This window comes from Gouania willdenowi, chromosome 22 (assembly GCF_900634775.1).
Source record: "Gouania willdenowi chromosome 22, fGouWil2.1, whole genome shotgun sequence".
NCBI lineage: Eukaryota > Metazoa > Chordata > Actinopteri > Blenniiformes > Gobiesocidae > Gouania > Gouania willdenowi.
In genome coordinates, this window is record NC_041065.1 from 2,150,378 (window position 1) to 2,177,332 (window position 26,955).

The window sequence follows — 26,955 nt, forward strand, 5'->3', positions numbered from 1 at the left end:
GTCAGAAAGTCACTTTTGAGACGGCTAAAACTCTGGAAAACAGGCGAATTTATGAAAATAAACCTCAAATGCTATGTTTTGGGAGTTCTTAGAACAAATGGAGATGGGTGAAAAATGCATGATATGGGACCTTTAACAGAAGCGATGAAATGAATTGAGTTTATGTGATAGTAACATATGATGTCTGGTAAGTAGCAGCAATAGATTTACGGGTCATTAACACAGTGTTCACTTGTGGCTGGAAAATGTGAAGCTCTCTGACAAATAATTTATTTTTAACACAGCCTGCATGACTTCTTCAGTAATTTAAGCTTGTATGTTTGATTGGAACCCACGGCAGCTGTTACTCCTCACATCAAGTGTGTCCACAGCATGTTACCCAATGCTGGGGTCTTCAGCCCTTGGGCATCAGAAGGTAACATTAACAGAAATAAATGTCTATGTAATATGTTTGTCTGCACTAGTTGTGCATTTTTCTTCCTAAAAACACTGCAGTGACTGCATTCAAATGACAAAGAAAATCACTTTATTTAAAATTTCAATCAAAAACAGAAAGATTGAGAGATTTGATTGGGTTATGATATGCATTGATCAGTGTAGGAAAGTGCATCAATAATCATAAACAACATATATTTAGTCTTATTTTTAAATTCACAATAATAAAAGGATTATATTATGATTAGCATTTCTTCTTAACAATTAATCTGACATCATTCAAAGCATGTTAGGTAAATTAGGTTTTTATCCAAATAGTCACAATAGCAGGTAAAACAATAGGTAAATTATAAAGTAGCTTTAAATGCACATACAAAGACAACAATTAGCAAATAAGATGAAAAAACAGATGATGAGGATAGAGTCAATAATCAGTGATTATTAGAGCTGCAGGATTAGAGTCATCACCAGAACACCCAGGATTACACACTCCACTCCGCCAGCTAAAGACAAAATCAAAGGTAAACATTAGGAGCCAAACTATTATATAAGTCTGAAAATGTGATTCATATTCATAAATTTGTTATCATCAAAGAATACAGTTCTATTTCATCCCTACTGACAGCCAGAGACGGTGCTTTAGCAGGTGGTTTAGTCCACAATTAGCTGCAGTGTTTTCCCCCAAGCTAACAAGGCAGTGAGCAGCCCCTTTAGTTTCCTTATCGCGGTTCATGCTGGTAGACCTCCAGGATGTGTATTTCCATGTGCCCATTGCACCACGGGCAGCTTCTGCAATTTGCTTTCTTGGGACACCACTAGCAGTACAGGGTACTGCCCTTCGGACTGTCCTTCTATCCTTGGGTGTTCACCCGGTATGTGGCTGCTGCCCTTGCTACTCTGCAAGCGGACGGGCTGAAGGTCCTTACCTGGACGATTGTCTCTCCTCCCTGTCCCATTTCAGGATAGGCAGGACACTGCCATACGTTCAGTTCCTGCGCCTCGCAGGCAAACTGACAGAAAGCGGTAGTGTCACAACATGTCAGCAGTGGCACAAATATACCACTAGGATACTTGGGGCACTGGGTCGACATCTATTTGAACCCTTGTCACAAGTGGATCTCAAGTGGGTGTCTGTCAAAACAGCATTTCTCCGAGCCATCGTCTCAACTAAGCAAGTTGGTGAACTACATGTCATGTCAGTGGAAGACACATGCATGAGGTGGCACCCTGAGGAGGTTGGGGACACGTTGTGGCCGAACGTGGCCTTTCTTCTAAAGGTGTTGTTACCCTTGTGTGCAGCTAATCCGGCTGGTCCGCTTTGAACCATCATCAAAGGAGGGGTCAGAACTGCTGTGCCCAGTTTGGGACCTGGAGACTTACATTAATTCCACATCGAGCATATGCCGATGCGAGCAGCTGTTTGTCTGCTATGGTGGCCCTTGGAAGGGCAGGGCCCTATCAAAACAGAGGTTATCCCACTGGGTGGTAGATGCCATTACGCATGCCAACAGGGCCAGTGCTCTCTCTCCACCATTGGGGGTTAATATGTCACTCAACAAGGAGTGTATCTACCTCATGGGCATCTCTGAGCGGAGCACCCATTGAGTCAGTTTGTGCTGCAGCCTTGTGGACCTCAACCAGCACCTTTACCAGATTCTACAGGGTTAACGTGGCTACGCATCTTCCTCTGGGAGGGGTCTTGGCCACCATCCAGTGCTAAAGCACTGCCTCTGGCGGTCAGCAGGGATGAAATAGAACAAAAGTTATGTATGTAACTATGGTTCTATGAATCCCGGATGACCGCCAGAGCGTTCAGTCACTCAGAATCACCGTGGTTTCCTCAGAAAAAAATCCACCGGTGACACCAGAATTTATGGACTCTGGGGGGTCACATTGGGGTCACAGGTAACTTTGTTAGTATAGGTGCTCGTGAGATGTATAAATCCAGTGCTAAAGCACAGCCATTGGCGGTTATTAGGGATTCATAAAATTGTAGTTACACATGTAACTATCGTTATTCATAAATATTCATTGTACTGTACATTAAATTCTATGTTTAACATCTTTTTTATTTACCTATCGTTGCAGCGGTGCTGTTGGAGCTGGATGTAGCGTCGGAGGTGTTGGAGCCCAATGTGGCGGTGGTGCTGTTGGAGCCCGACGTGGCGGTGGTGCTGTTGGAGCCGGGTGTGACAGCGGTGCTGTTGGAGCCCGACGTGTCGGCGGTGCTGTTAGAGCTGGGTGTTGTGGCGGTGCTGTTGGAGCCCGGGGTGGCAGCGGAGCTGTTAGAGCCGGGCGTAGCGGCGGTGCTGCTGGAACCCGATGTGGCGTCGGTGCTGTTGGAGCTGGGTGTGGTGGCGGTGCTGTTTGAGCTGGGTGTTGTGGCAGTGCTGTTGGAGCTGGTTGTGGTGGCGGTGCTGTTGGAGCTGGGCGTGGCGGCGGTGCTGTTGGAGCCCGACGTGGTGGCGGTGCTGTTAGAGCTGGGTGTTGTGGCGGTGCTGTTAGAGCCCGACGTGGTGGCGGTGCTGTTAGAGCTGGGTGTTGTGGCGGTGCTGTTGGAGCCCGACGTGGTGGCGGTGCTGTTGGAGCTGGGCGTGGCAGCGGTGCTGTTGGAGCTGGGCGTGGCGGCGGTGTTATTGGAGCTGGGTGTGGTGGCGGTGCTGTTGGAGCCGGGCGTGGTGGCGGTGTTGTTGGAGCTGGGTGTTGTGGCGGTGCTGTTGGAGCTGGGCATGGCAGAGATGCTGTTGGAGCTGGGTGTAGCAGCGGTGCTGTTGGAGTCCGATGTGACGGTGGTGCTGTTAGAGCCGGGCGTGGCGGCGGTGTTATTGGAGCTGGGTGTTGTGGCGGTGCTGTTGGAGCCGGGTGTAGCAGCGGTGCTGTTGGAGTCCGATGTGGCAGCGGTGCTGTTAGAGCTGGGTGTTGTGGCAGTGCTGTTGGAGCTGGTTGTGGTGGCGGTGCTGTTGGAGCTGGGCGTGGTGGCGGTGCTGTTGGAGCCCGACGTGGTGGCGGTGCTGTTAGAGCTGGGTGTTGTGGCGGTGCTGTTAGAGCTGGTTGTGGTGGCGGTGCTGTTGGAGCCCGACGTGGTGGCGGTGCTGTTAGAGCTGGGTGTTGTGGCGGTGCTGTTAGAGCCGGGCGTGACGGCGGTGCTGTTGAAGCCGGGCGTGGCGGCGGTGCTGTTGGAGCCCGACGTGGTGGCGGTGCTGTTAGAGCTGGGTGTTGTGCCGGTGCTGTTGGATCCCAACGTGGCGGCGGTGTTGTTAGAGCCGGGCGTGGCGGCGGTGCTGTTGGAGCCGGATGTGGCGGCGGTGCTGTTGGAGCTGGCCGTGGCAGCGGTGCTGTTGGAGCCAGGCGTGGCAGTGGTGCTGTTGGAGCCGGGCGTGGCAGTGGTGCTGTTGGAGCTGGGCGTGGCAGTGGTGCTGTTGGAGCTGGGCGTGGCGGCGGTGCTGTTGGAGTCCGATGTGACGGCGGTGCTGTTAGAGCCGGGCGTGGCGGCGGTGTTGTTAGAGCTGGGTGTTGTGGCGGTGCTGTTGGAGCCGGGCGTGGCGGCGGTGTTGTTGGAGCTGGGTGTTAAGGTCGTGCTGTTGGAGCCGGGCGTGGCAGTGGTGCTGTTGGAGCCGGGCGTGGCAGTGGTGCTGTTGGAGCTGGGCGTGGCAGTGGTGTTGTTGGAGCCGGGCGTGGCAGTGGTGTTGTTGGAGCCGGGCGTGGCAGTGGTGCTGTTGGAGCCGGGCGTGGCAGTGGTGTTGTTGGAGCCGGGCGTGGCAGTGGTGTTGTTGGAGCTGGGCGTGGCAGTGGTGTTGTTGGAGCTGGGCGTGGCAGTGGTGTTGCTGGAGCTGGGCGTGGCAGCGGTTTGGTCAGTCCTGTTGGTGACTAGGCCCAAACCGAGTGTTTCCAGGTCTGACTGTCGCTGCATGTTCACCCAGTTTTCAACCACCACATCATTCTCAAACAGCTTGATATCTGATAAGTGGGAACCCAGGAGGGCTCTCACGTTGTCCACCGTCAGACCCTGTGGGAATTAAAATGGAGAACAGGAATATTACCAAGATGAATGAATGTTGATTTTCTAGATATATACAATCTATTCACCAAACATTTTTGCTTGTGTTAACAGTGTAATTAGATTTTTTTTCTTATAGGTTTTTTCTTTACATACCATTCCATAAAAACTGATGATGGATACTGAGAAGAGGAATATTTACACCACAATAAGATTCTGTGGCTAAATGATTTTTATTTTCTTTGGGGTTGAAAGGTCATGATCCACAAACATTATTACAACATTCCTGTTTTCTAATGGGATTGGACGATACATTGAGTTCAAAATGCAGACGATAATGAGCTAGGGACAATTATACAATATGATATTAAAGGCAGGGTATTCTAATTTTTGAAAACTAAAATGATTTTGAAAGTAGCATCCTCCGCTTTTACCCACCCTCTCCCCTCTGTGCTCCCTCTAAAGCCACGCCCCTCACTCACATACACAAGCACCGGTGCTCCAAAAGCGGACCTAACCTTATCACTTGTATTGTGTAGAAACAATGTCGTCTCATGTCTCATTCAGCGGTAAGTAAACACTAAACTTTATCATTATTATATATGTTAAAAAATGTGATTAAAAACTCAGTTTTAACTCTGTCACCGATGACGCGCTTCGTGACGGGCTCGTACACGTGAGGGGTCGAGAACGAGCAGGGAGACAGGGAGACGTGATTGGTTAATAAAAAACAAACTGTCTTTTTTCATTGGTTGAAGTTTTTACAGGTTTAGAGCTGCTACAGATTTTCTTCGTTCCTTTTTCAGAGAACATAAGATCTTAATTTCTGTCAGGACATAAAGACAATTTCAACCAAAAGCTTAAAAAATGTATCTGGAGGAAATGATCTACCCTACCTTTAAAGTGAAAACATGAAAGACGAATGAAATTGCAGTTCACTAATAACCTTGCTTTAATTTGACCTTAACTCTGGACATACTTCCAGCTTTTCAACTCAAATGGAGGATAGAAAAATAAAAAAAACCAAAACAATCTGGTTGTGTAGCAGATTGTGTGATATTATGTAAAAGATGCATCTTATCCTTTGATTACTATACAAAGCAATTTACAACAGCATTTATCCATCTGTTGGTCTTACATTGATGACTTCAGGAGACAATCTTTGGAACGTCTGTATGTCCATGTTGACATTCTGCTTTGACATTTCCAGAATGTCTGCTAGAGGTGCTCCACCTGTCACAATTAAAAAAAAAACACATCAGTAAAAATTTAGAGCAGCTTTGAGAGACATGAGGTATATGGTCGTAAATGTGGGAACGTGATTGTTTACCGAGGTAGTTTTTAATCAGAGTGTAGAAGCTGCTGGGAGTGGAACGCACTGAGCTGAAGGACATGTTACTGATCTCGTACAGGATTCTTTTCTGCTCCGCTGAGCACGAGGTAACGTCCAAAGGTTTGGCCACCCTGATAATGATGAGATAAAAAAAGCATCACAGTGAGTATTTTTTTTTATCTCAAACATATTGTCGTTCCAAGCGGCACAAAAAATCAAGATCACATGCACAAAACCATAAATGTGAGATTGCGTTGCACTAACCTGATGTTGGCTGCTGTGATTGTCTTCAAGGTGCTGTTGTCTAATGAGCACAAGTTGGAGTTGATAACATTTAGCTCAGAGCTACCCAGAGACTTGCCTGGTGTTTGCAGATACTTAGTGATGATTGCTTTGCTCTAAAAAAGAAAATAAAACACACAATGGTCCAACTGATACACATCACTAGAATTGTAATGCTATACTTTAGAAAGGCCCTGAATTATGAAGTTACCTTGGCTGACTCCCAGGATCCCTCATCAGATTTCATCAAAGCTGCCAGTGTTTCAATTTGGGTGATGCTCCACTTGGAGATGTCCTGCACTGTAGCTGTCCTGGACACTGAATGTAGCACCTTGACCTGTGGCTCTGGGACACCTGATGGGTAAGCCTTTAAGACCACAAGACAACAAAAGTCATGTTAATGCAAAATGCAAAAACACATCCTAAATAGTGCATCTATAGTGGATAAAATGAGTTAAAACTAGCATTAGTCTGTTTTAATTAGAATAGAGTAAGTTTGGTGTTATTAGATCATAAAACTGGTTTCTGTTTGCTTTGATGTTTATTGCAGCTATCCCCGAAAAAAATGTTCTGCTATTCTTCTGTTGTGGATCGTTGGAAAAACAAAAGTCAAGTTTTGCTACGTCCTAGTCTATATAACTCTCTTTAGTCACTTTACAAACTTTTCTAGATAAATAGTTGTTTTTTCAAAGCTGAATTCCAAGCCACTGCCAAAATGATCATTATTCATTTATCAAAGGTCCCATAATTATACAAATGTCACTGTTTAATGGTTATCTAACTGTAATATGTTTCTCCATAGCTTCATTATGAGGCTTCAAAAGTGACAATGTAGGATTCCTTCTTCCCATATTAACTCACTCAGTGCCATTGACAAGATAACTCGTCATTTCAAATCCAAACACTCAGTGCTATTGACGAGATAACTCGTCATTTGCGTTTTTTCACGGGGATTACTAGAAAACACCCTGGCGGAGGTCCCTCATCAATATCTAAACTGTGGGGTGTTGTAGTGACCAACTGTGCCCTGAAGATGGCAGCAGTACATCTTTAGATGAGAGATTAGCCACTGATGCTACCATTAGCTGGGGAGGAGAAGCAGGAACGAGTGAGATTATGGTGCTACAGAGTGATATTGTGAAGTATCCAGCAGCTCACAGCTCCACATACTAACACAGAACATGTGTGGATTATTGATAATGTTGAGATGGTGAGATAAAACCATCAACTACCAGGGCTAAACGGATCATCCCTGCGTGTCGGGAAAGGCGGGGGTACCCCCAGCCTGTGAGCCAGATAGCAAAATAATAGGTGACACATAGGAGGTAGCAGCGCACCTTTGGATGAGAGATCAAAAGGGGAATAGCTCCTCCTACTGAGCTCAAAGACTAAAGGATAAATCACGAGGGCGTACCAACACTTCATGACTAAAGCACAAAAGTGGAAGATGTAAATTCATATAATTTTGTGTGTCTTCTAATGCATTAGCCTATCGAGCATGATTACCTGGTATTTGTTAAAGTGTCTGTGTAGCATTAGCACATAAGCTAACACTACTCAGTTACTGCTGCTAATGCTGTGTCCATTAACACGCAAGAGCAAATAATATCAGGAGATATTCAATATAAGATGTTTGAACGCCCCTCTGCCAGAGCGAGAAATGAAGTGGGCGTGGTCAGGCACAGCTTATTTGCATACCCAGAAGTAAACCCAGAAACAGCCTGTTCTAAGGGGAGTTCCTGAGAGATACTTTTTTTTTTTTTTTTTTTTTTTTTATTTTTTATTTTTTTTCTTCTCACCTTGTTTGCACATGCTGTTGAAGGTTAACACTACAAGAAGTGCAATCTTTTAACAGCAATGCATATTTTATTATTGCAATTAAATAAATGAGTTTATTTCATTGCATAATTGTGACCATCACCAGCCCTCCCTAGGGAAGGGTAAATACTTTATTAAAGGGAGGATGTAAAAGAGAGAGGGCAGTGTTACACCAGGGTGAGGGGGGTGGGGGGGGGGGGAGTTAACAGGGAGGAGGGATACAAGATAGGAAAACGAATGGGTGGGGAATAATCAATAAGTTTCAAGTGATGTGATGTGAAATTGTGGTTGTGTATATTGTGCTTATTGTTGTGTTATCAAGCCAGTCTGGTGACCAGTGTGCGGCTTAGGAATAATGGTGGTGGCTGTGAGCAGAGGAGGAAGTGAGTGGAAGTTACATAAAACATGTATTTGGGAACAACGTGTCTATGGTTGAGCCCAGTATGAGTGTTATCCCACAGCCCGAGGCCAGTGCGTCCATGACAAATGTGATTCCAAGAGCCGCTACTGCAAAACCCATGAGCCGCCCCCGGGCCCGAAGAAGCAGTCGGGCCAGCAGAAAGAGCGAGAGATCTAGGGGCCCCCGGCGACCACCCCACGGCCAAGCAGCCCCCCGAACGCCCCCAAGGTCCCAAGCCGAGAGGCTGCCATTGCCCCCCCCATACACACCCGAAAAGCCCCCAAGGAGCCAAGGACCAAGCGCACCACGCCACCGACTCCAACCCCCAACCCCCAGGCCCCCCACCCCCCCACCACCACCCACACCCCCGCGCCCAGCCCCCCGAGGGGAGGGCCCAGAGAGCCCCCCGCCCGAGACCCCAGCGGAGGAGCCAAAGCCCACGCCCAGCAGACGACCAGAGCCACGCCGAACAGGCAGCCGGCGGGCACCCGCCGGTGAGCCCAGAGCCAGCAAGGACCCGACCCCAGGCCAGGAGGACCCGGAATGGATGCAGCACCAGGAGCAGCCCGCCCAGGGCGAACGACCACACCCCAAGCCGCATAAGGCACCAGGGGGCCGCTGGGAGTCCCCCCGCCAGTCCCCAGGCACCCCAACCCAGCCCCCCCGGGCGCCCCAGATGCTGATGCCGCCCGCGCCACGAGCTTCAGTTCTTTAAAGCCAGGGCCCCCTCCAGAGGCCAAGCCAGACCGCCCCGCCGGGATGTGGCCCCCTAATCCCACCCCGACACTCTGCCTCACGGGGGACTGCCCAAGCAGGGGCCGCACCAGAAGGTATGCAAGGGCGCGGCACGCGCCACCCGCCCCAGAAGACCCCCGCCAGGACCGGCCCGGCCAGCCGGCCAAGCACCCCGGGCCCCAGGAGTACCCCCAGGGACCAGGACCCCCCAAGGGCAAGCCCCCGGGCCAAGCCCCTGAGAGATACTTTTTAGACTGCAGCAATTTTGGACGACTGATGTGTTTGGGCCAAAACACTTTGAATTATATTTTGTTGGACTTGATGTGAAATGGTGTGAAAAGCAGTATTATATGGGTCCTTTTGTAAACATTTGCAAGAGCTGCCTGTAGTTTGTGTTTCAAATGTGACGTAAGTGCGTTTGTGTCAATGATGGCTTCATCATTCTTCATCATCCAATTTTCTAAAGCTCGCCCACCTTCACATCTGGATAGCTGTGTTTGAAAGTATTAATGAGAGTCAGAAACATGCAGTGGAGCTGCACAGAGCCCCCAGGCCACACACCTGGTTGAGTTTCTGCAGAATGATCCTCTGGAAACCCTCATCATACACAGCCTTGCAGATGGAGTTCAGGTTTTCCTTCAGAGCTGGGATGTCCAGGCAAAGGTCAAACTGTGTTGAATCGTAACCAAAAGGAAAGGAGCCGTCGTTCACTGTCACCTGGGTGATATTACCCACAGTGCAGCCTGATGAAGTTAATAAAAGAAGATGAGAGTTAAACTACATACACATTACATTAGTGATTTGCACACACTGGTTTTTTCTGGCAGTAACAAGCAGCTGATAGCAGTGTACAGCTTTACATACTGATTATCACCTCACACAGGTGACATGATTACAGAGCAGATTGTGATATTTCCTACTAGTTGGTGGAGGAATAAAAATGTTTAAAAATCACTCACCTGCTCCACGTTTAACTCTTATTGTGCTGATCTGAACAAAGAGGCTTTTAAAGTCTTGGGGGCTTGTCCCGTTTGTCCTCAGACTGGGAAAGAAGACCTTGAAGAACCTTCTTTTCACCGTCTAAAATATAGGAATTATAAAAAGAATGAAACACTGGGCTTCATGACTAAACGAAACAGACAGAGTTTATTCAAAAGTCACTCTGAACACTTACAAATGTTAACCTGCTCCATATGTTTCTGGTGAAATACAAAGGCAGGATCCCAAGGTCCGCCAGTGTTTCCTTTGTCCATGTTGTGATATTTCTAAAAAAAACAAAAAGAAAGAAACAACGTTTTGTTCAACCAAACGGTTTAGTTTGGAATGTTTTTAGACTTTAGATGTTTTTAAAATGTGTTGATCGTGTATATTTTGGTGTCCGATGGTTGTCATCATCTCATTTATCTAACCCTTCAAACTAATGATCCAGCCTCTTAAAACAAGCCAGTGATTTAACACAGAATCCCTAAAAAGTCCCTGTCATTGGTATTTACAAGGTCACAAAAATGTACGGTAATTGTATCTGATCTGAGGGTCACATGATCAACATTATTGTCAGCATTTATAATACTGACCAATCTGAGCATTAACACAGGGAACAACAAAGGATTTGTGTATTTTTGTTGTCGTTTTGTATCTTTTTTCTTTCATTTTTGTATATTTCTGTTTTGTGTATTTTTATTTGTCATTTTGTGTGACGCTGAAAGAATTTTGTGCATTTAGATGGAGGGCTGCATAAACTTTCATTCATTCATTCATTCATTCATGTGCCCCCGGAGGCCGCCAGTTGCCCATGTCTGCTCAAGAGGATTTCATTCTTTTACCCGTATTGTGTTTTCCCAGACAGTAACAGTGTTTCCATTGCCGCCACCTGGCTGTCATCCAAGCTACTGCACACTTTGAGCTTCTCCAAAATGAGTGGATCTGCATTCTCTATGTACGATGCATTTAAAGTACAGGCCATGTTTCCCAGGACCTCAACATTGCTACGACTCAAGTTGAAGTCAGTTTTTTCCTAAATGTTATAGAGAAAAAAAGGACGCCGTAAAACATTCCAGCAGAAATATGTTAACATGTTTTATACATTAATATTGTGTAATCATAAACCCAAATGTTGTGGAGCTCACCAAGCAGGATAAGGCTTCACTGAAGAGGATTGAGCCTCTTTGTAAAGTTTGCGAGGCCACAGAGAAGTCTGCTACACTCAGGGCAGAGAAGTAGGACACACAGTTGTCTTTCTCGATGTTGCTGTTACTGTAAGAGTTAAAAATACGGCATTAGGTGATTGGATAGTCGGTAAAACAAAAGAAAGAAAAGTTGTAAAAAAGTACTTGGTAAAAAAAAGAAGTTCTCACTTGAAGAACAGAAGCATGTCTGCAGGATAATCTGTGAAGCTCTGAGATAGATTCCCACTGAGAAGGTTGTACATGCACAGCAGCTGAAGAGTTGGAGGAGAGAAAAAGGAAAGAAATCCATTTTATTTCAACACAAAGCAGCACACACTTCTACCTCATTGGCATCGTTTACATGGGAGCTTTAATTCCTGTTTTATTCAGAATAAAAGGTAAATCCTCTTTAAATTATCCTTGTAAACTTTTATTCCCTAATACAAATTTAATTCCGAAATAAACTTAAATTAGAATTAGGAGGCATGTTTATTCAGATTTTATTTCGGAATTAAATAACTTCTCTGTTTTGTAAACGTTTAATTACGCTTTAAGTTCATTCCGGTTGTTCTGAGCATGAGCGATTTGCTGCAATGATGTGACGGTGACGACAAAATCCAGGATGGCGGCCCAGACTGGAGTCGAGACTATTTATTTAATAACAGCCTTAAAATACATTAATATGATGAAAAGAATAGATGGATGGAAGAATAAACATGTGGACATTCACACGGACACACACACGGACATCGGCAAACGGAACAGGCTTCATCGGGGCATAAAGCACCAGTTTCACTAATGATGCGCTACGTAACTTTTGACAGTAACTGGTACTGTAATGCAATATTTTTTTAAAGAAGTAACGCCGTTACCATTACAATATGGTGCGTTTGTCCGTTACTTTGCTAGCTGCAGTGTACTTCCTGTGACGGTAGGGCTGGGCGATATGGCCTTTTATAAATACCGCGATATTTTTAGGCCATGTCACGATACACGATATATATCTCGATATTTTGCATTACCCTTGAATTAACACTTTGATGCACAAAATCACACCAGTATGATGATTCTATATGTCTACATTAAAACATTCTTGATCATACTGCATTAATATATGCCAATTTTAAACTTTCATGCAAAAAAGGGGATATCACAACTAAGTCAAAGTTGACATAACTGTATTTATTAAACAGTGAGTGGCTCAAACATAAAATTGTCAACAGAAAGTGCACGTTCTGTGCAAAATTGTCACAGAGACATTTCAAAACAAGACATTAGTGCAGGATGCAACTCACATGGCATTTCAAAACACAAAATTAAAGTGCACTTTTTGTACATAATGCCACTACAATATTTTAAAACAAATAATGCCCTTTTGTGCATGTTGTCATTAAGATGACATTTCAAAACAACACTAAATTTAAGTGCACCTTTTGTGCATAATGCCACTAAGATAAAAAAAAAAAAAAAAAAAAAGTCTGCGAGTTTAACGGTATGGTCATTTTCAACACCGCACAGACTACAAGCTGCGATATATCGAGTATATTCGATATATCGCCCAGCCCTATGTGACGGTACATATTTTTGCGTGCCAACTAATGCTGCAACAACAAATCGATGTAATCGATAATAATCGATTATCAAATGCGTCGACAACAAACTGTGACGTCACTGTCATGGAGACAGCGCAGAGCAAGAGAAGGAGAGGAGAAGAGGAGCACGGAACGATGGCGGAAGCAGAGAAAAGGAATAAAAAGAAAGTGTCAAAAGTGTTGGAGCACTTTACGTTAAACAATAAAAAGACGCAAGTAAATTGCAACATTTGCAAGTCAGACCTCTGGTATGTCACGGGAGTACGACCGCAATGATGCACCACCTGAGACGTAGGCATGTCGGAGTGGAAAGCTGAAAGGAGAGCTCAGTGCCCGGGTAAGTGATGAAACTTTGTTAGGTTTTAAGTGTAAAAGGTGGTTCTAGCTGCCACAAAGTGCTCTGGAGGAGGCTTGGCGGGCTGAGATGTCAAGCAGGAGAACCTTCACCTGTAAGTGATAATGTGTGGGATGAGTCTGTGTGTCATTGTGTTGTGCAAATACCGTTACATATTTTACACATCTTAAGTTTAGAGACGTTATATAAAACAAGTCTTGGTAACAGTTTTTGATTTGGATTTAATGTTCATTTGTTATTGCTCTTAAATCTCAGGTCCCTTTATGCAACAAAAATACCTTTTTTTATATATAGCTAGGGATGTAACGATTAATCGTAAGGCAGTTAAAAATCGATTCATAGGTATCACGGTTGATATCGATTTTCTGAAAATTGAATCGCAGTACTTTTTTTAATCCACAAGTGTAGGCGGCGGGCGGAGTCTGCTGATACTTTCTTTCTGGCTGCCTTCTACTCTTAAATATGTTAATAAATGATTCATTACCACTTTAGCACTGAAAGAATATCTGTAATATTACTTGAATATCTGTAAAAGTCACGTTTTTCTATTAGCTCTGTCTGCTAGCATAGCTTCTCTTCTTCACTGCAAGATATCCGCATGCCAACCGACCACTGGGTTACCAGCGCCCTCTGCTGGTCCAAACAAATATGATGTAAATTAGTGCAATCACGGTTTTTTTTTTTTTTTATAAAGTCCAATTGTTAAGGCACAAAATACATTTTCAGTTGCACTTTTAAAAGAAAAGGAACTATTATGCAGTTTTGCAGTGTTTATTTTAGAACCAGAATTTAAATGAATAGGCTTCATTTTCATTTGTATTAGTCCTTTATTTATTTCATTCAAGATTTATTTTTAGTTAAATTGCATTGTTTTGAATAGTTTATCAAGGAATTATTTTGACAATGAAAAATAATACAGTATTTTCTAGTTTTTTTCCCAAAAAAAAATTTTGTCTACAGTCCCATTTTGTAAAATAAATCGTGAGAGAATCGTATCGTGAACCCAGTATCGTGAATCGAATCGTATCGGGAGTTGAGTGAATCGTTACATCCCTATATATAGCATTTATTTGTATGTTTTTATGTTATTACATGTTATGCACTTCTTGTACTGTTTTTTTTTTTTTTTTAACGAATGTTCTGTTATGTACCTTATTGTGAAGTTTAGAAACGTTATAAAACAAGTCCTGGTAACAGCTTTTGTTATTGCTCTAAAATCTTAGGTCTCTTCAAGCAACAAAATACCTATTTTTTTATGCACTTCTTTAAAAACTTTTTTAAAATTATTTATGATTTGATATCTCATCAGCTCTGGAACATTTCATATGAGAACGTGCACTTTTTGTACTGTTGTCTTTTTTTTTTTTTTTTCCTCTTGTCTGCACATTCTGTTGAAGGTTAACACTACAAGAAGTGCAATCTTTTAACAGCAATGCATATTTTGTTATTGCAATTAAATAAATTTATTTATTTCATTGCATAATTGTGACCATCACCAGCCCTCCCTAGGGAAGGGTAAGAAATACTTTATTAAAGGGAGGGTGTAAAAAAGAGAGGGCAGTGTTACACCAAGGTGAGGGGTTGGAGAGGGGTGGGGAAGTTAACAGGGAAGAGGAATACAAGATAGGAAATGGAATGGGTGGGGAGTAGTCGATAGGTTTCAAGTGATGCGATGTGAAATTGTGGTTGTGTATATTGTGCTTATTGTTGAGTCATCAAGCCAGTTTGGTGACCAGTGTGCGGTTTAGGAATAATGGTGGTGGCTGTGAACAGAGGAAGAAGTGAGTGGAAATTCCATAAAACAGGTATTTGGGAACAACGTGTCTGTGGTTGAGCCCAGTATGAGTGTTATCCCACAGCCCAAGGCCAGTGCATCCATGACAAATGTATTTCCAAGAACCGCCACTGCAAAACCCACGAGCTGCCCCCGGGCCCGAAGAAGCAGCCAGGCCAGCAGCAAGAGCGGGCAATCTGGGGGCCCCCGGCGACCCCAGCGGAGGAGCCGAAGCCCACGCCCAGCAGACGACCAGAGCCACGCCGAACGGGCAGCCGGCGGGCACCCGCCGCCGAGCCCAGAGCCAGCAGGGACCCGACCCCAGCCCAGAGGGACCCGGAACGGACGCAACACCAGGAGCAGCCCGCCCAGGGAGGACGACCACACCCCAAGCCGCATAAGGCACCAGGGGGCCGCCGGGAGTCTCCCCGCCGGCCCCCAGGCACCCCAACCTAGCCCCCCATGGCGCCCCAAATCACCTATTGTTGATGCCGCCCGCGCCACGGGCTTCAGTTTTTGTTTTTTTAAAGCCGTGATGTTAAAAAAGAGATGGAAGGAAAAAAAACATGTTTTCCTTTATTCCCATTTTTAAAAATGTTCCCCGTTAATCCGAGTAATCAATTAATCGCTTATAAAAAATTACATTAATCAATTAATAAAATAATCGTTTGTTGCAGCCCTAGTACTAACCACGGTAAAACAGAAGAAGAAGAAGAATTGTCAGCGTGTTTCTCTTTACATCACGTGCGCCAATCATGGCGAGTCAATGCGAGAGCAGGACGTGCTTCTCAGAGTGGAAATACGCGCATTATTTTACTCATCTGTCACCGAAACAGCGTATGGATGTTAACGAACTGTGACTGTTATCCAGGAACAGATCAGCCAACTATTTATCGGTATGTTGTTGTATATAAAAAGTCTGTCGCTACTGCTGAGTCACTGATAACAGCAGCTCATTAGCCTGATATGTTTAGCATTGTGTAGAAAAATGCTGTGAATTTATTTTTCCACATTTATTTATTTATAAGCATTTTCAACAGCAGAATGTGCACCTGGAATACACACAGCTTACTTTACATTACTGTGCTAAGGCTGAAAAATTACTGTTTTAATTTTGGAACAGCTGTTTTGTGCTTTATGTGCACATCATTTATGGTCTTTTTATAGCAGTTTTTCTAAAGCAGAGTTGGTCAAAATGTATTCCGAATGTTAATTCAGATTGCTTTCATTTATTTATTTCAAAAGGTTTTTTGTGTTAATGTTGAACATTATTGCTAGTTTTTGTACTTAAGCTGTAAGGGAACATTCTAAGGTTAAACACAACTGTTTTATGATGCTGAAGCCACTTTAATTTTTTACCATTACTAGTAACGGTAACTAGTTACTTTTTTTTCAGTAACTAGCACTACACTGGTGGCAACCCTTGATTTAAATGAAGACTGAGAACAGAGACAGTAACCCAGTAGAAATAGTTGTGTTCTTTAAACAGGGTATGAAGGAACATTTTCCATGTGTGTACCTGTGATTCCTGGAGCACCACCTTGGCTGTGTTGTTTCTTGGCCTGCTGGCATGGACCAGCTGCTGGATCACAGCAGTGCTCATGTTTTGGGCAGAAGTACAAGTGAAGCCATGCAGTACAGAAGGAGAGAGCCTGTTGGGAACGCAACACAAACCCATTGATTCTAGCCTCCAGCACTTTACTGAGTGATAGTGAGTGCACGTCACTTACTGCTCAAGATCAAAGTCTGTGTCAGCCAGAGTCCCAAAGAAGATGCTAGCCTGAGAGAGAAAACACAAACTAATTCTAGCAGCCAAAGCAAAGTTAATTTCAAACTTTTTAGTGTTTTCAAACTCTTACTAACCTGGTCTGACGTCCATGTTTTTTGGTTCATCACACTGATGTTCACGGTTCCTTCTGTAAACGGCAGCTGAGACGCTGGGATCTCAGTGGCCAAAGCATCAGGGACGTTCAGCACCACAATGGTTGGATCCGGGTCAACAGAAATGATCTTTGGAGGGAAGTGAGATCAAACCAATTACTTTAGATCCTCTCAGACATGTTTTTGTAAATTTGATCAATGTAAATCTCTGATTTACAAAGTTCTTTCAGCGCACACACAAACACCATGAGTGTTTGTGTGTGTGCGCATGAGTGTGAGCACAAGAGTTTGTGTTCACACACCACAAGTGTTTTTGAGTGGGCGCGCCACGGGTGTTTGTGTGTGCACGCATGAGTGTTTGTGTGTGTGCAGACACAAGTATTTGTGATTGTGACCACCACGAGTGTTTGTGTGCGTGGGTAGTGTGTGTGCACACACCACGAGTGATTGCGTGTTTGTGTGTGTGCGGGCACGAATGTTTGTGAGTGTGCCCACCATGATTGTTTGCGGGAAGGTGCACAAGTGTTTGTGTGTGCGTGCACGAATATTTGTCTGTGCGGGCACAAGTGTTTGTGTGTGTGCATGCACGAGTGATTGTGTGTGTGCTTACCACGAGTGTTTGTGTGTGGGCGCATGAGTGAATGTGCTTGCACGAGTGTTGTTGTGTGAGCGTGCACGTGTTATTGTGTGCGCGCACAAGTATTTGTGTGCACGTGCACAAGTGATTGTGTTTGTGTGTGCACGCACGAGTGTTATTCTGTGTGCACGCACAAGTATTTGTGTGTGTGCATGATAAATTTATTGACCGATCAATGGATTATGAAAATAATCGTTAGAGACAGCTCTAGTAATGGACCAAAATAGATAAAATGCAAAGTTTAGGTTTCTGCTGACAGATGAAACAGATGGATATGCTAATGCTAATTTGCGTCTTCCTGGGAATGTGACACTGGAAAAACAAACTGTTGACAATTAACAAATAATTAATAATTAAAGAAAATAACTAACTAAACGAATAAAGCTTAATTTTGGGGCAAAGAAGTGCACGCCACTATCTAGAGTTGTCCTCAAGACCACATTATCTGAGACCAAGACTTGCTCGAGACCAGAATGCACCATGACAATGTTGAACATGTAAAGTTCTTAAAATCTCTCTTTAGTTTCTTTAAAATACATTTGACAGACAAAAAAAATGTAATGCTCTAATTTCTTCTCCTCATTATCACATTAGCGAAGTTGAAGAAAAGCAGAAATCAGTGCTGGTCTTGACAAAAAAAGACCAAGACCTTAAAAATACACTACCATTGTCATTATGTAGCTTAAACTGGTAGTTATAGGAAGAGGGTAGATTCCTACCTGTCTGACGAGGGTTTGCTGAAGAACTTCTGGTGCATTGGACATGATGGAAACAAAGGTGGAGCTCTTGGAGATGTCCAGTAACTGAGTGGCTGAGATATTTTGCATTTGCTCTGAAGAAACTCCAACAACAACCGTGCCGAGCATTTGTAAAGAAGCTGCACTGTCCAACTGCACAACACATGCACATGTGTGTTTATAATAGTGTAAACATTTGATCTAAATTGATTTTTTGTTATTAATCCATGCAGCAGATAGAAATGTCTTACCTTCAAATCAGAGGCTGCAATGAGTGCAGTGGCCTGCTCCGGATTCCAGTTGGTGGTGCTAATGGTTTCCAAAGAGTCATTAATTACTGTTGGGGAAACTGCAGAGAGCTGGTTGGGCGTCAGAATGTTGCTGGAACTGCCAAGAGCTGTAAACGTCTCTGTGTTGTTGGTGTCAATGTTCATTGCCAGGGCAGCAGCAACCTGTTAAAGGAGATGCAACATGTTATGGAAACATGTACCAAGGTAAAGCAACTTTTAAAAAGATAAAAACAAAGGTTTTACAATCTACTAGGGGTTAACCAGTGGTTAAAATGTGTACTAATTAAATAATTTTTTGATGATAGAAATTATTTTTCAGGTAATAAACAGATTAGCAAAAATGTCTGGGTGGCACATCTGTGCACTGTGAAATGTGAACAGAACAAACTTGAAGTAGCCATTGTTGAATTGTTACCTCAGGATCTTGAGTTCCATTACAGAAGTCGTTTAGTCTGTTCAAAACCTCAATGACTTTATCTCCAGGAACAGCCGTAAATGCTGAACTGGGAATGGCAGAACTACACAGGAGAGGACCTGGAAGTCTGATTGGAAGGCAACAGAAACAAAAGGGGAAACAGAATCGTATAAAAGTATTAAAATCAATTTTCATATGAAGATATGAAGAAAAAAAATTAAGAACTTGAACCCTTTACTTACAATTACAAATCTGATGATGTATAACAGGGGTGTCAAACTCATTTTAGTTCAGGGGCCAAATACGGAACAATTTGATATTATGTGGAAAAAATGAGTGATCTAATCATTATTGTGCCTTAGTTTGAACTGTATACATAAAATACAAAATATGTAAGAAACAGACAATAATCAAGCAATAAGTGACAGATATCCGTCCTAATCGGATCTTCACTTTAAATTTTGTAGATTTGTGACTAATTTCTATTTAATTAAGGGAAATATTATGTCATAATTTAGGGAAAATTGAAGGTTTTGGTAAGAATATTTCCATTTTTTTCCCCTTGTCTCCACATTCTGTCAAAGGTCAACACTACAAGAAGTGCAATCATGAGACAGCAATGCATGTTTTGTTATTGCAATGAAATAAATTAATTTATTTTATTGCTTGATTGTTACCATCACAGCCCTCCCTGAGGAAGGGTAAGAAACATTTAATTATAGGGAGCATATAAAAAGGGAGAGCAGTGTTACACCTAGGTGAGGGAGTGGTAGGGGAGGGGGAAGGGAGCAGGAAGGAGAGACTCAAGGCAGGAAATAGAAAAGGTGGGGAAGAATTGATTATTTTAAAGTGAGAGTGAGATTTGAAGTTGTAGTAGAACATATTGTTCTTATTGTGTTGTGTAATCAAGCCAGTCTGGTGACAAGTGTGAAGCTTAGGTATTATGGTGGTGGCTGTGGACAGAGGGAATGAGTGAGTGGTAGTACCTAAAGCAGCTATTTAGGATCAACGTGTCTAAGGTTAAGCCCAGTACAAGTTTTATTAGCAAAGAATAAAGGTGAGAGTGGTTCCCCTCTGCAGTGTGAAGCTTTGGGATGTTATTTTGTTTGTGGTTACTGAGGCCTTAGGTTTAGTGTACAGGGTGGAGATCCATTGTATGAATGATAGTCCAAAGCCAAATTTGCCAAGGACAGCAAGGAGGAATGATAATAACTTTTCCAACAGTTTCACATTAAAATTGACTACAATCCTGTGATATAAGCACCAGGAAAACTGTAAGTCCTTGCAAATATTGTTGATTTTCATTTAGAGCAGTGGTTCTCAAACTTTTTTTGGCTCTAGTACCCCTTTTCTCTTATTTCTGAATTCAAATCCCCCCTTTGTCCAACAACAACATTTTGCATAGAAAACTGTTTAAAACAACGATAGAGCAGAATGATGGAATGAATGAGTAATAACACACATTTTAAAAAATCTCATTTTGTAAATGAGTGGAAGGAAACAGTATTTAATGCAGTGGTTCCCAAACTTTTTTAGATCGTATTTTTTATCATTTCTGGTCGTCTCATGCCTGGGGTGGGACCAAGACTGACACTTTATTTGTTAATCTGTTAACTCTCTCTCTCTCTCTCTCAAGTACCTCCTGTTGTGCCATTGCGCACTCCTAGGGGTACACGTACCCCCATTTGAGAAACACCAATTTAGACATTGATTCATGTTTTCTCTGTCATTTTTAATCGTTCCTGCGGATTGAATTGGATGCTCCAAAAGGACCGGATTTGGCCCCCGGGCCATGAGTTTCACATGTGATATAGAATCACACATTGTTGTTTTGTTTTAACTGTAAATTGTTTTTGAGGATTTTAAAAAGCACTTATAAATAAAAGTAATTATTATTATTATTTGCATGAAACTTACCTGAGTAAGTCAAAGCTGGGGTTGAAAACAAAAAGCTGTGTTAAATAGTAGTCTCTGATTTCCTCTGAGACTGAAGCAGTGCTGAAGAGCTCAAGGTTGGCTTCATTAGTTACAAACACTTGCATCTTGAAACGTGGAAACAAACAAGTGTCGATCAGCATGACGAGATGACATAGTTATCAACAGTTAACTTCTGTGCACGGGTCTTACCTGACTGCTGGACACAAATGCTGTCAGATCATCCACAGTCAGAAATGACACAAAGTTTCCCAGATTACTTGCAAACCAATCAGTAGAGCTGAGCTCTGCATCACTGGCATTGTAGCATCTGGCTCCAGATCCTGGAAAACAGACCTTGTTTATCAGATAAATGAGTTCTGAGCTTGTAACCAAGTTTGCTGCACGGTTGTATCGGTTTCCCTTTGAAATCAACACATGGGCAAAAACCTTCAAACCATAGAAATGTTTATAAAGAGAAATAATCCACCACGCACTGAAATACACTACGTTCTCATTGCAGATCTTACTGCACAAAATGAGCCTGTGTGACATTTTAACTTCAGCATTATTTTCTGGTCTGACTTTATTTAAAATACAAAATATCAAGATTTATATCGTAAATTGCCATTTTGAGAAAAAAAATATTGAGATATGAGTTTTGGTCCATATCGCCCAGCTCTAGTGCTACATCTTTACAATGTACTTTTTAGATGCAGTGACGTAGAAGTCGATAGAAAGAGCCTCGGCCATCCAGACTGCAGTCACATAACAAAAAAATGGATACGTATCAGATTTAGGACCATGTATGAAAGTGACCTGGATCGGATTTGAAGAAATCTGAATTGTGTTGTTCAGACTTTAACAGTCTTTAACAGATCGAATACAGGCGTCTATAAGAAAAAAGATTGGATTTGGGTCACATTTACCTGCAGTTTGAACGTATAGACTTGACTTTTCATAAAGAGCGAACAACGTGTTTCGCTTGTGGCTTCTTTAGGTTCGCCCACAGGAAAAACGTGTCTCCCCCCCCATCCCCATTCCCACTAAATTTCAACAAAATGGGTAAAAAATTTAAAATGTTTTGAAAAAACTAAAAATTTTAACTGTTTTATCTTCAAAACTAAAAAAGATAAAAAGTGCAATCACATATTTTAGAACAGCAATAATATAAATTCTTTAAGCGCAAAGAAAAAGCACTTTTCTATTATTTACAGTCAAGGTTCAGCAAGGCTGTTCCTGCCCCCATCATGACATCACATGAAGGCGCGCCCCTACCTGTGTCCAAATAGGCCCTGATGGAGTTGTACACATCCCTTTGTTCAAAGTCAGAGCTGTTGTACGTGAAGTTATTTCCCATGAAATCGACCCTATTAAGAGAGAGAAAATGCTGTTACTTATTTTTTTGTTAGAACTTCATGGTGATGCGTGAAAAAACCCTCACAGTTTCTGGAATGCAAAGCAGGAAGCGTTCTGCACTTGGCTGGAGTTTATGAGGTCCTTTGTCAAGAAGATAAGATAGTCCTTCAAGCGTTGATCAAACCATAAATCAGCCTCAGATCTGCTGGAGCTGCTGAGGGCTGTGGCCCAGAAACAGGGCAGGCTTTGCATCCTCACGTCATCGGGAACGTCCTCCTATCGCCACATGCACCAAGACAACACTCAACTTCATTTTCACTTAATTCTTAACGTTTATCATTTAAAAAATAATAGTTCTTCATATTTCATGATTTCTCCTAATTTGGTACAATTGATTAAACATGAAATTATCATGATGATTTTTTATTGCACGCATTGATGTTCCTCTGACCCCAAGATGTTTTAGTTGTGTAAAACTTGTCTGTCTGTTCTTTCACAGTGAAAATGATGTAAAGGAGAATGTGTGTGAGACAGAGGACTTCATAGTGAATAACCCCAAATATGTTACAAAAAAGGAGATACAAATAAGTAAATATAAATATTTATGAGAGGAAAAGGGGGTGTAGAAGTTTCCATTAAAATCCTACATTTCCCACAATCCTTAGCGCTTCTCAGTAGTCCTTGTTCTCCTGGGACGTGTTTTAAAGGTGTCGGTACTTTTGTAGCTCGTCTACCAGTCTCTCCTCTAAGCTTGTGTTCACCAGGCAGTGAAATACTGGTCGGTGATATATTTAACGTGGGTCGATACATGCCGAGCAGTGTTTTGTGACACCAGCTACTTTGCGGGTGTCCACCCGAATATGTTTGAGCCTTAACTCTAAAACTGAAAGTTTGACCTGATGGTGGCACTGCAGGAAATGTCATTTCATCAGCACAACCAATAGGGTTCATACTGTAGTTCAGTGGTCATTAATGTTGTCAGTAATCATTTTCTGGAGGTAAATACCCATGGAGTCAGATTGACCCCATGGGTCAAATATGTTAGTAATATTTGAGGATAATAGGAGGGTTAAATCCATATTAAGTATCATAAATGTTTTAACATCTCCACATTCACAGCAAGTAAATATGTAGTGTTCAGAGAGTTTTCACTTACAGTTTCAAGGAATTGATTAGTGTTGTTGTAGTTGCTGAAGATGTCACAGATGTCAGAATGGTTGGCGAGCACGTTGGGTTGTCTGAGGAACTGTCCAAGTTCAGAGGTGCTGATGGTACTTAGGAGCTGTAGGACAATATGTTTAATTAGCCAACACAGTAATAACATCTTATTAGGTTAGCTTTACAGTACGTAAGTATAACATTTTACAGCTAACTTTTATTAATTAGTTTTTTAACCTCAGATTTGCGTGTTGATGGCAGGAGAGATATAAATGTTGGAATGCCCGGAAAACCAAAACTGAGAAACGTGTTCTGCAGGTAGATATAGAAGCTTCCCCCCGTGTAACAGTTTAGTGGTTCTGGACCTGTTTGGATGAAAAGCAAATCATATAATCATATATTCTGAAGGAAAGAACAACACTGATTTGTAACAACAGAAGAAAATAGAAATCAAAGTTTTGTAGTGAACCTGCAGTTCAGTGTAAACTACAAACCTTGGAGAAACAACTGAATATTTCTCTGGATCTCTTTTTGGGTATCGATGCTCAGTGTTGGTTGTAGTGTGTCCAGCAATGTAATGCTAAACCAAGAGAAGGTGAGATGTGTGAATATTCACAGCAATGTTACATTTATCAGTCCCTCCAGGATTTCGCGGCCAATTTTTGTAATTGTTGCGGCATAAAATGTCTGAGTTGCGTCATTTTGAGGAAAAAGTGAGTTTTGCTGTTGTGACTCAGTCTGTAACCAGACTAAATGGTGATTCCGGTCACACTGGGGGACTCCCGGCGGTTTCGGAAGTTGATGGTGGCTTACACAAAGCGGACGGATTTCAGCCATGTTGTGCCGCCGAATCGACCACAAATTTGCGGCGATGGGACAGAATTGCAGGGCCGCGCAGATTTCAAGCAACATCACAAATTCCTGGAGGGTCTGATTTATAAACTGGTAATTTGATATCAGAGAACTCATACATCTCCTCTGTGCTGTTACAAGTCTTGTTACTGCCAATGGAGAACAACGGAGAGACCAGGGTAGAGGACAGGTCGGACAGAAGAGGCTCCAGTCGAACCCTGAGCCATTGCTGGATTTCCAGGTTGCTGACGGCTGGGGAGGACAGATTAGCTCTGTCAAAGACCTCCTCCAGGAAGGCAGATTTCACCTCCTGTGTGTAGTTGACTCTTTGGATCTGAATGGAAGTAAATCAGAGTTAGGTTTCATCTGGAAAATGACTGGGTCACAGTTTTTATTACCACTAATCCCTTTGTTTTGTTAGTCAATGTTGAACAGTGTTTAAAATAACGGCGTTATGTAATGGCGTTTGTTTTTCAGAAACGGGGTAATCTAACTAATTACTTTTTACGCCGTTACAACGCCGTTATCGCTACTGAACGTTAAATACGGTGCGTTACATGTATTGATTGAATAAACTTTTATCCGAAAGCATCCCTGGCTTCTTACTCAGCTGTAGTGAGGAGGTGGTTAAAAACAAGGTGAGCGATTATGATTGGCTAACACACACACACACAGAGCAGATTTGATGAATCAGCAGAGATGATGAGCGTGGAGCAATCTGATGAAAAGTTGACATTTTTAAGGTGACGATACAAACACTACTTTATATTAATTATGGTCAAAGTCAAGAACGTACATGTGAAGTGTTCATTATATCCAGGAGTGAAGACTTTGTCCCCATCTGTTGTAAACAACTCAAAATTAATGAAACACCTCACAACGACACACACATCTAAAAAATGTGAATTCTTTGACATTTAGCAACGTTTTTTTTTTTAACAGTAACGTAAATAGTTACTTTCCTTGGTAATGAGTTACTTTTATTATAGAGTAATTTAGTTAATAATGCAGTTACTTTTTTGAACAAGTAGTGAGTAACTATAACTAATTACTTTTTTAAAGTAACGTTCCCAACACTGATGTTGAATGAATTAAACCAAAAGGCAATATGCACCAGCAGACCCCCATGACCCTGAACATCAGGTCAGAAGATAAATGAATGAATTAAAGCAATAATTATGTTTTAGGTCTGTGTTTTTTGGGTGTTTTTTGCATGTTCTGTTACAACTTTTGTAGTGAGAAGTTAACTGCTATGAAACAAATATTTTTTAGGACTTTATTTTCTAATAAACCCAGGGCCTTGAGATACATTTATGACAAAAGATAATTTGATTATAAATTATATAAATGCAAAGATAAGACCATAATCCATGCTTACAGTGATGCTAATTGGGCCGCTGATGTTAGTGATCGAAAAAGCACCACAGGTTACTGTATCAGTTTAAACAGAAATGGTCCATTAGTCTCATGGAAAACCAAACGACAGCCGACAGTCGCACTATCCACCTGTGAGGCAGAGTATATGGCTTTAGCTGCGACTATGCAAGAGTGCCTGTACTTACAACAGCTGTTGAACTGTTTTGATGGTGAAACATACAGGTGCATTATCTATGAGGACAATCAGGGAGCTATAGCCTTAGCTAAAAACCCTGTACACAGACAGCGATGTAAACATGTGGATATTAAATACCACTTTGTAAGATCTATGTTGAATGGTGACCAGATGAACTTGAAGTACTGTCCAACCAATGAAATGGTTGCAGATGTCCTAACTAAACCAGCTACAAAGCTGAAGCTAATGACATGTGAGTTGTTTATGTTTGGTATATGAACTATTACAGTGTGAGGGCCAAATCATGTATGAAAAAAAAAAAAAAAAAAAAGATTTTCTAAATGTGAGCAAGTGGGGGTGTTGAGAGATATGCTCTCATTTCTGTTTAAAGTTATTATTATTATGCCCCTGAATGTTTGTGTTTGATGTTGTCATTGGCGGCCGCTGTGGACGCGCTGGTCATGTGACAATCAGGAGATGACATGCATGTGTGTGTGAATAAATGAGGTGATCCCGTAGGTGCGGATGTTCACCGGAAACTGCAAAACGTGTGCTGTTATGTCACGTTAAACGCTGTGTAGAAGTGACTCTTCTAACAATGTCTAGTAAGTTGTAAAAATGTTCATTCAGCACCCGCCAGAGACGTCGTCTCAACTTCAGGCCATCTCGTCATTTCAACGTTGGTCTGCTCAGCAGACGTATTCCAGACATCCCAAAAAAGATGAAATAGTAAAGGTGGCCCATGGTGGGTTTGATGCCAAGACCTTTGCTTTCAAGTGCAGTACCTTATTTATTCAGCTACCGTAACCACATGTAACCCAGGAGATCGCAGCATGTCACATCAAACTACAGCATTGAAATACATTTTAATAACTGTGTTGCACTGTTGTGTTGCGCAAGTGTACTGTGAAGGGCAGCTCGTCCATCTGCCATGAGTGCGCGCTCGATCTCCGCCGCCGGGAGAAAACCAGCCATACATATCACTCAGGCAGGCATCGGTGAAGGGTGAAGAGGTGGGTGGGATCGGCTGTGTGTGTCTCTGATTGTGTATTGGTTGAGGTTACAAGGGGCGGGATCAATTATCATATGTGCAAACATTTAAGTTCAAAATTTAGATTTAGATTTAACATTTAGAGATAAAATTAAGCATTTAGATATGATATATAACATTTAGATTTAACATATATTATTTAGATTTAGATTTAAACATTTAGATTTAACATTTATATATAAGATTTAACATTTAGACTTAGATTTAACATTTAGATATAACA

At 42.4% G+C, this 26,955-nt stretch overlaps 1 protein-coding gene across 2 annotated transcripts in view; it reads right to left on the minus strand.

Moving 5' to 3' along the window:
* Positions 1–503: 503 nt before the first annotated feature.
* LOC114455923 (uncharacterized) overlaps positions 504–26,955 on the minus strand; it is a 49,584-nt gene continuing 23,132 nt past the window's right edge. For both annotated transcript variants that reach the window (XM_028437243.1, XM_028437242.1), the window contains 26 exons: positions 24,249–24,463; positions 23,772–23,857; positions 23,515–23,642; positions 23,276–23,401; positions 22,205–22,395; positions 22,039–22,130; positions 20,974–21,104; positions 20,764–20,888; positions 18,847–18,973; positions 18,393–18,593; positions 18,124–18,294; positions 16,750–16,896; positions 16,617–16,666; positions 16,406–16,538; positions 11,355–11,437; positions 11,127–11,253; positions 10,824–11,014; positions 10,175–10,265; positions 9,960–10,080; positions 9,562–9,743; positions 6,259–6,414; positions 6,030–6,163; positions 5,763–5,896; positions 5,571–5,665; positions 2,512–4,441; positions 504–938 (listed from right to left, as the gene is read on the minus strand). In XM_028437243.1, coding sequence (XP_028293044.1) covers positions 877–938; positions 2,512–4,441; positions 5,571–5,665; positions 5,763–5,896; positions 6,030–6,163; positions 6,259–6,414; positions 9,562–9,743; positions 9,960–10,080; positions 10,175–10,265; positions 10,824–11,014; positions 11,127–11,253; positions 11,355–11,437; positions 16,406–16,538; positions 16,617–16,666; positions 16,750–16,896; positions 18,124–18,294; positions 18,393–18,593; positions 18,847–18,973; positions 20,764–20,888; positions 20,974–21,104; positions 22,039–22,130; positions 22,205–22,395; positions 23,276–23,401; positions 23,515–23,642; positions 23,772–23,857; positions 24,249–24,463 — 5,229 coding nt within the window. In that variant the 3' untranslated portion in view covers positions 504–876. The remainder of the gene's footprint in view (positions 939–2,511; positions 4,442–5,570; positions 5,666–5,762; positions 5,897–6,029; positions 6,164–6,258; positions 6,415–9,561; positions 9,744–9,959; positions 10,081–10,174; positions 10,266–10,823; positions 11,015–11,126; positions 11,254–11,354; positions 11,438–16,405; positions 16,539–16,616; positions 16,667–16,749; positions 16,897–18,123; positions 18,295–18,392; positions 18,594–18,846; positions 18,974–20,763; positions 20,889–20,973; positions 21,105–22,038; positions 22,131–22,204; positions 22,396–23,275; positions 23,402–23,514; positions 23,643–23,771; positions 23,858–24,248; positions 24,464–26,955) is intronic.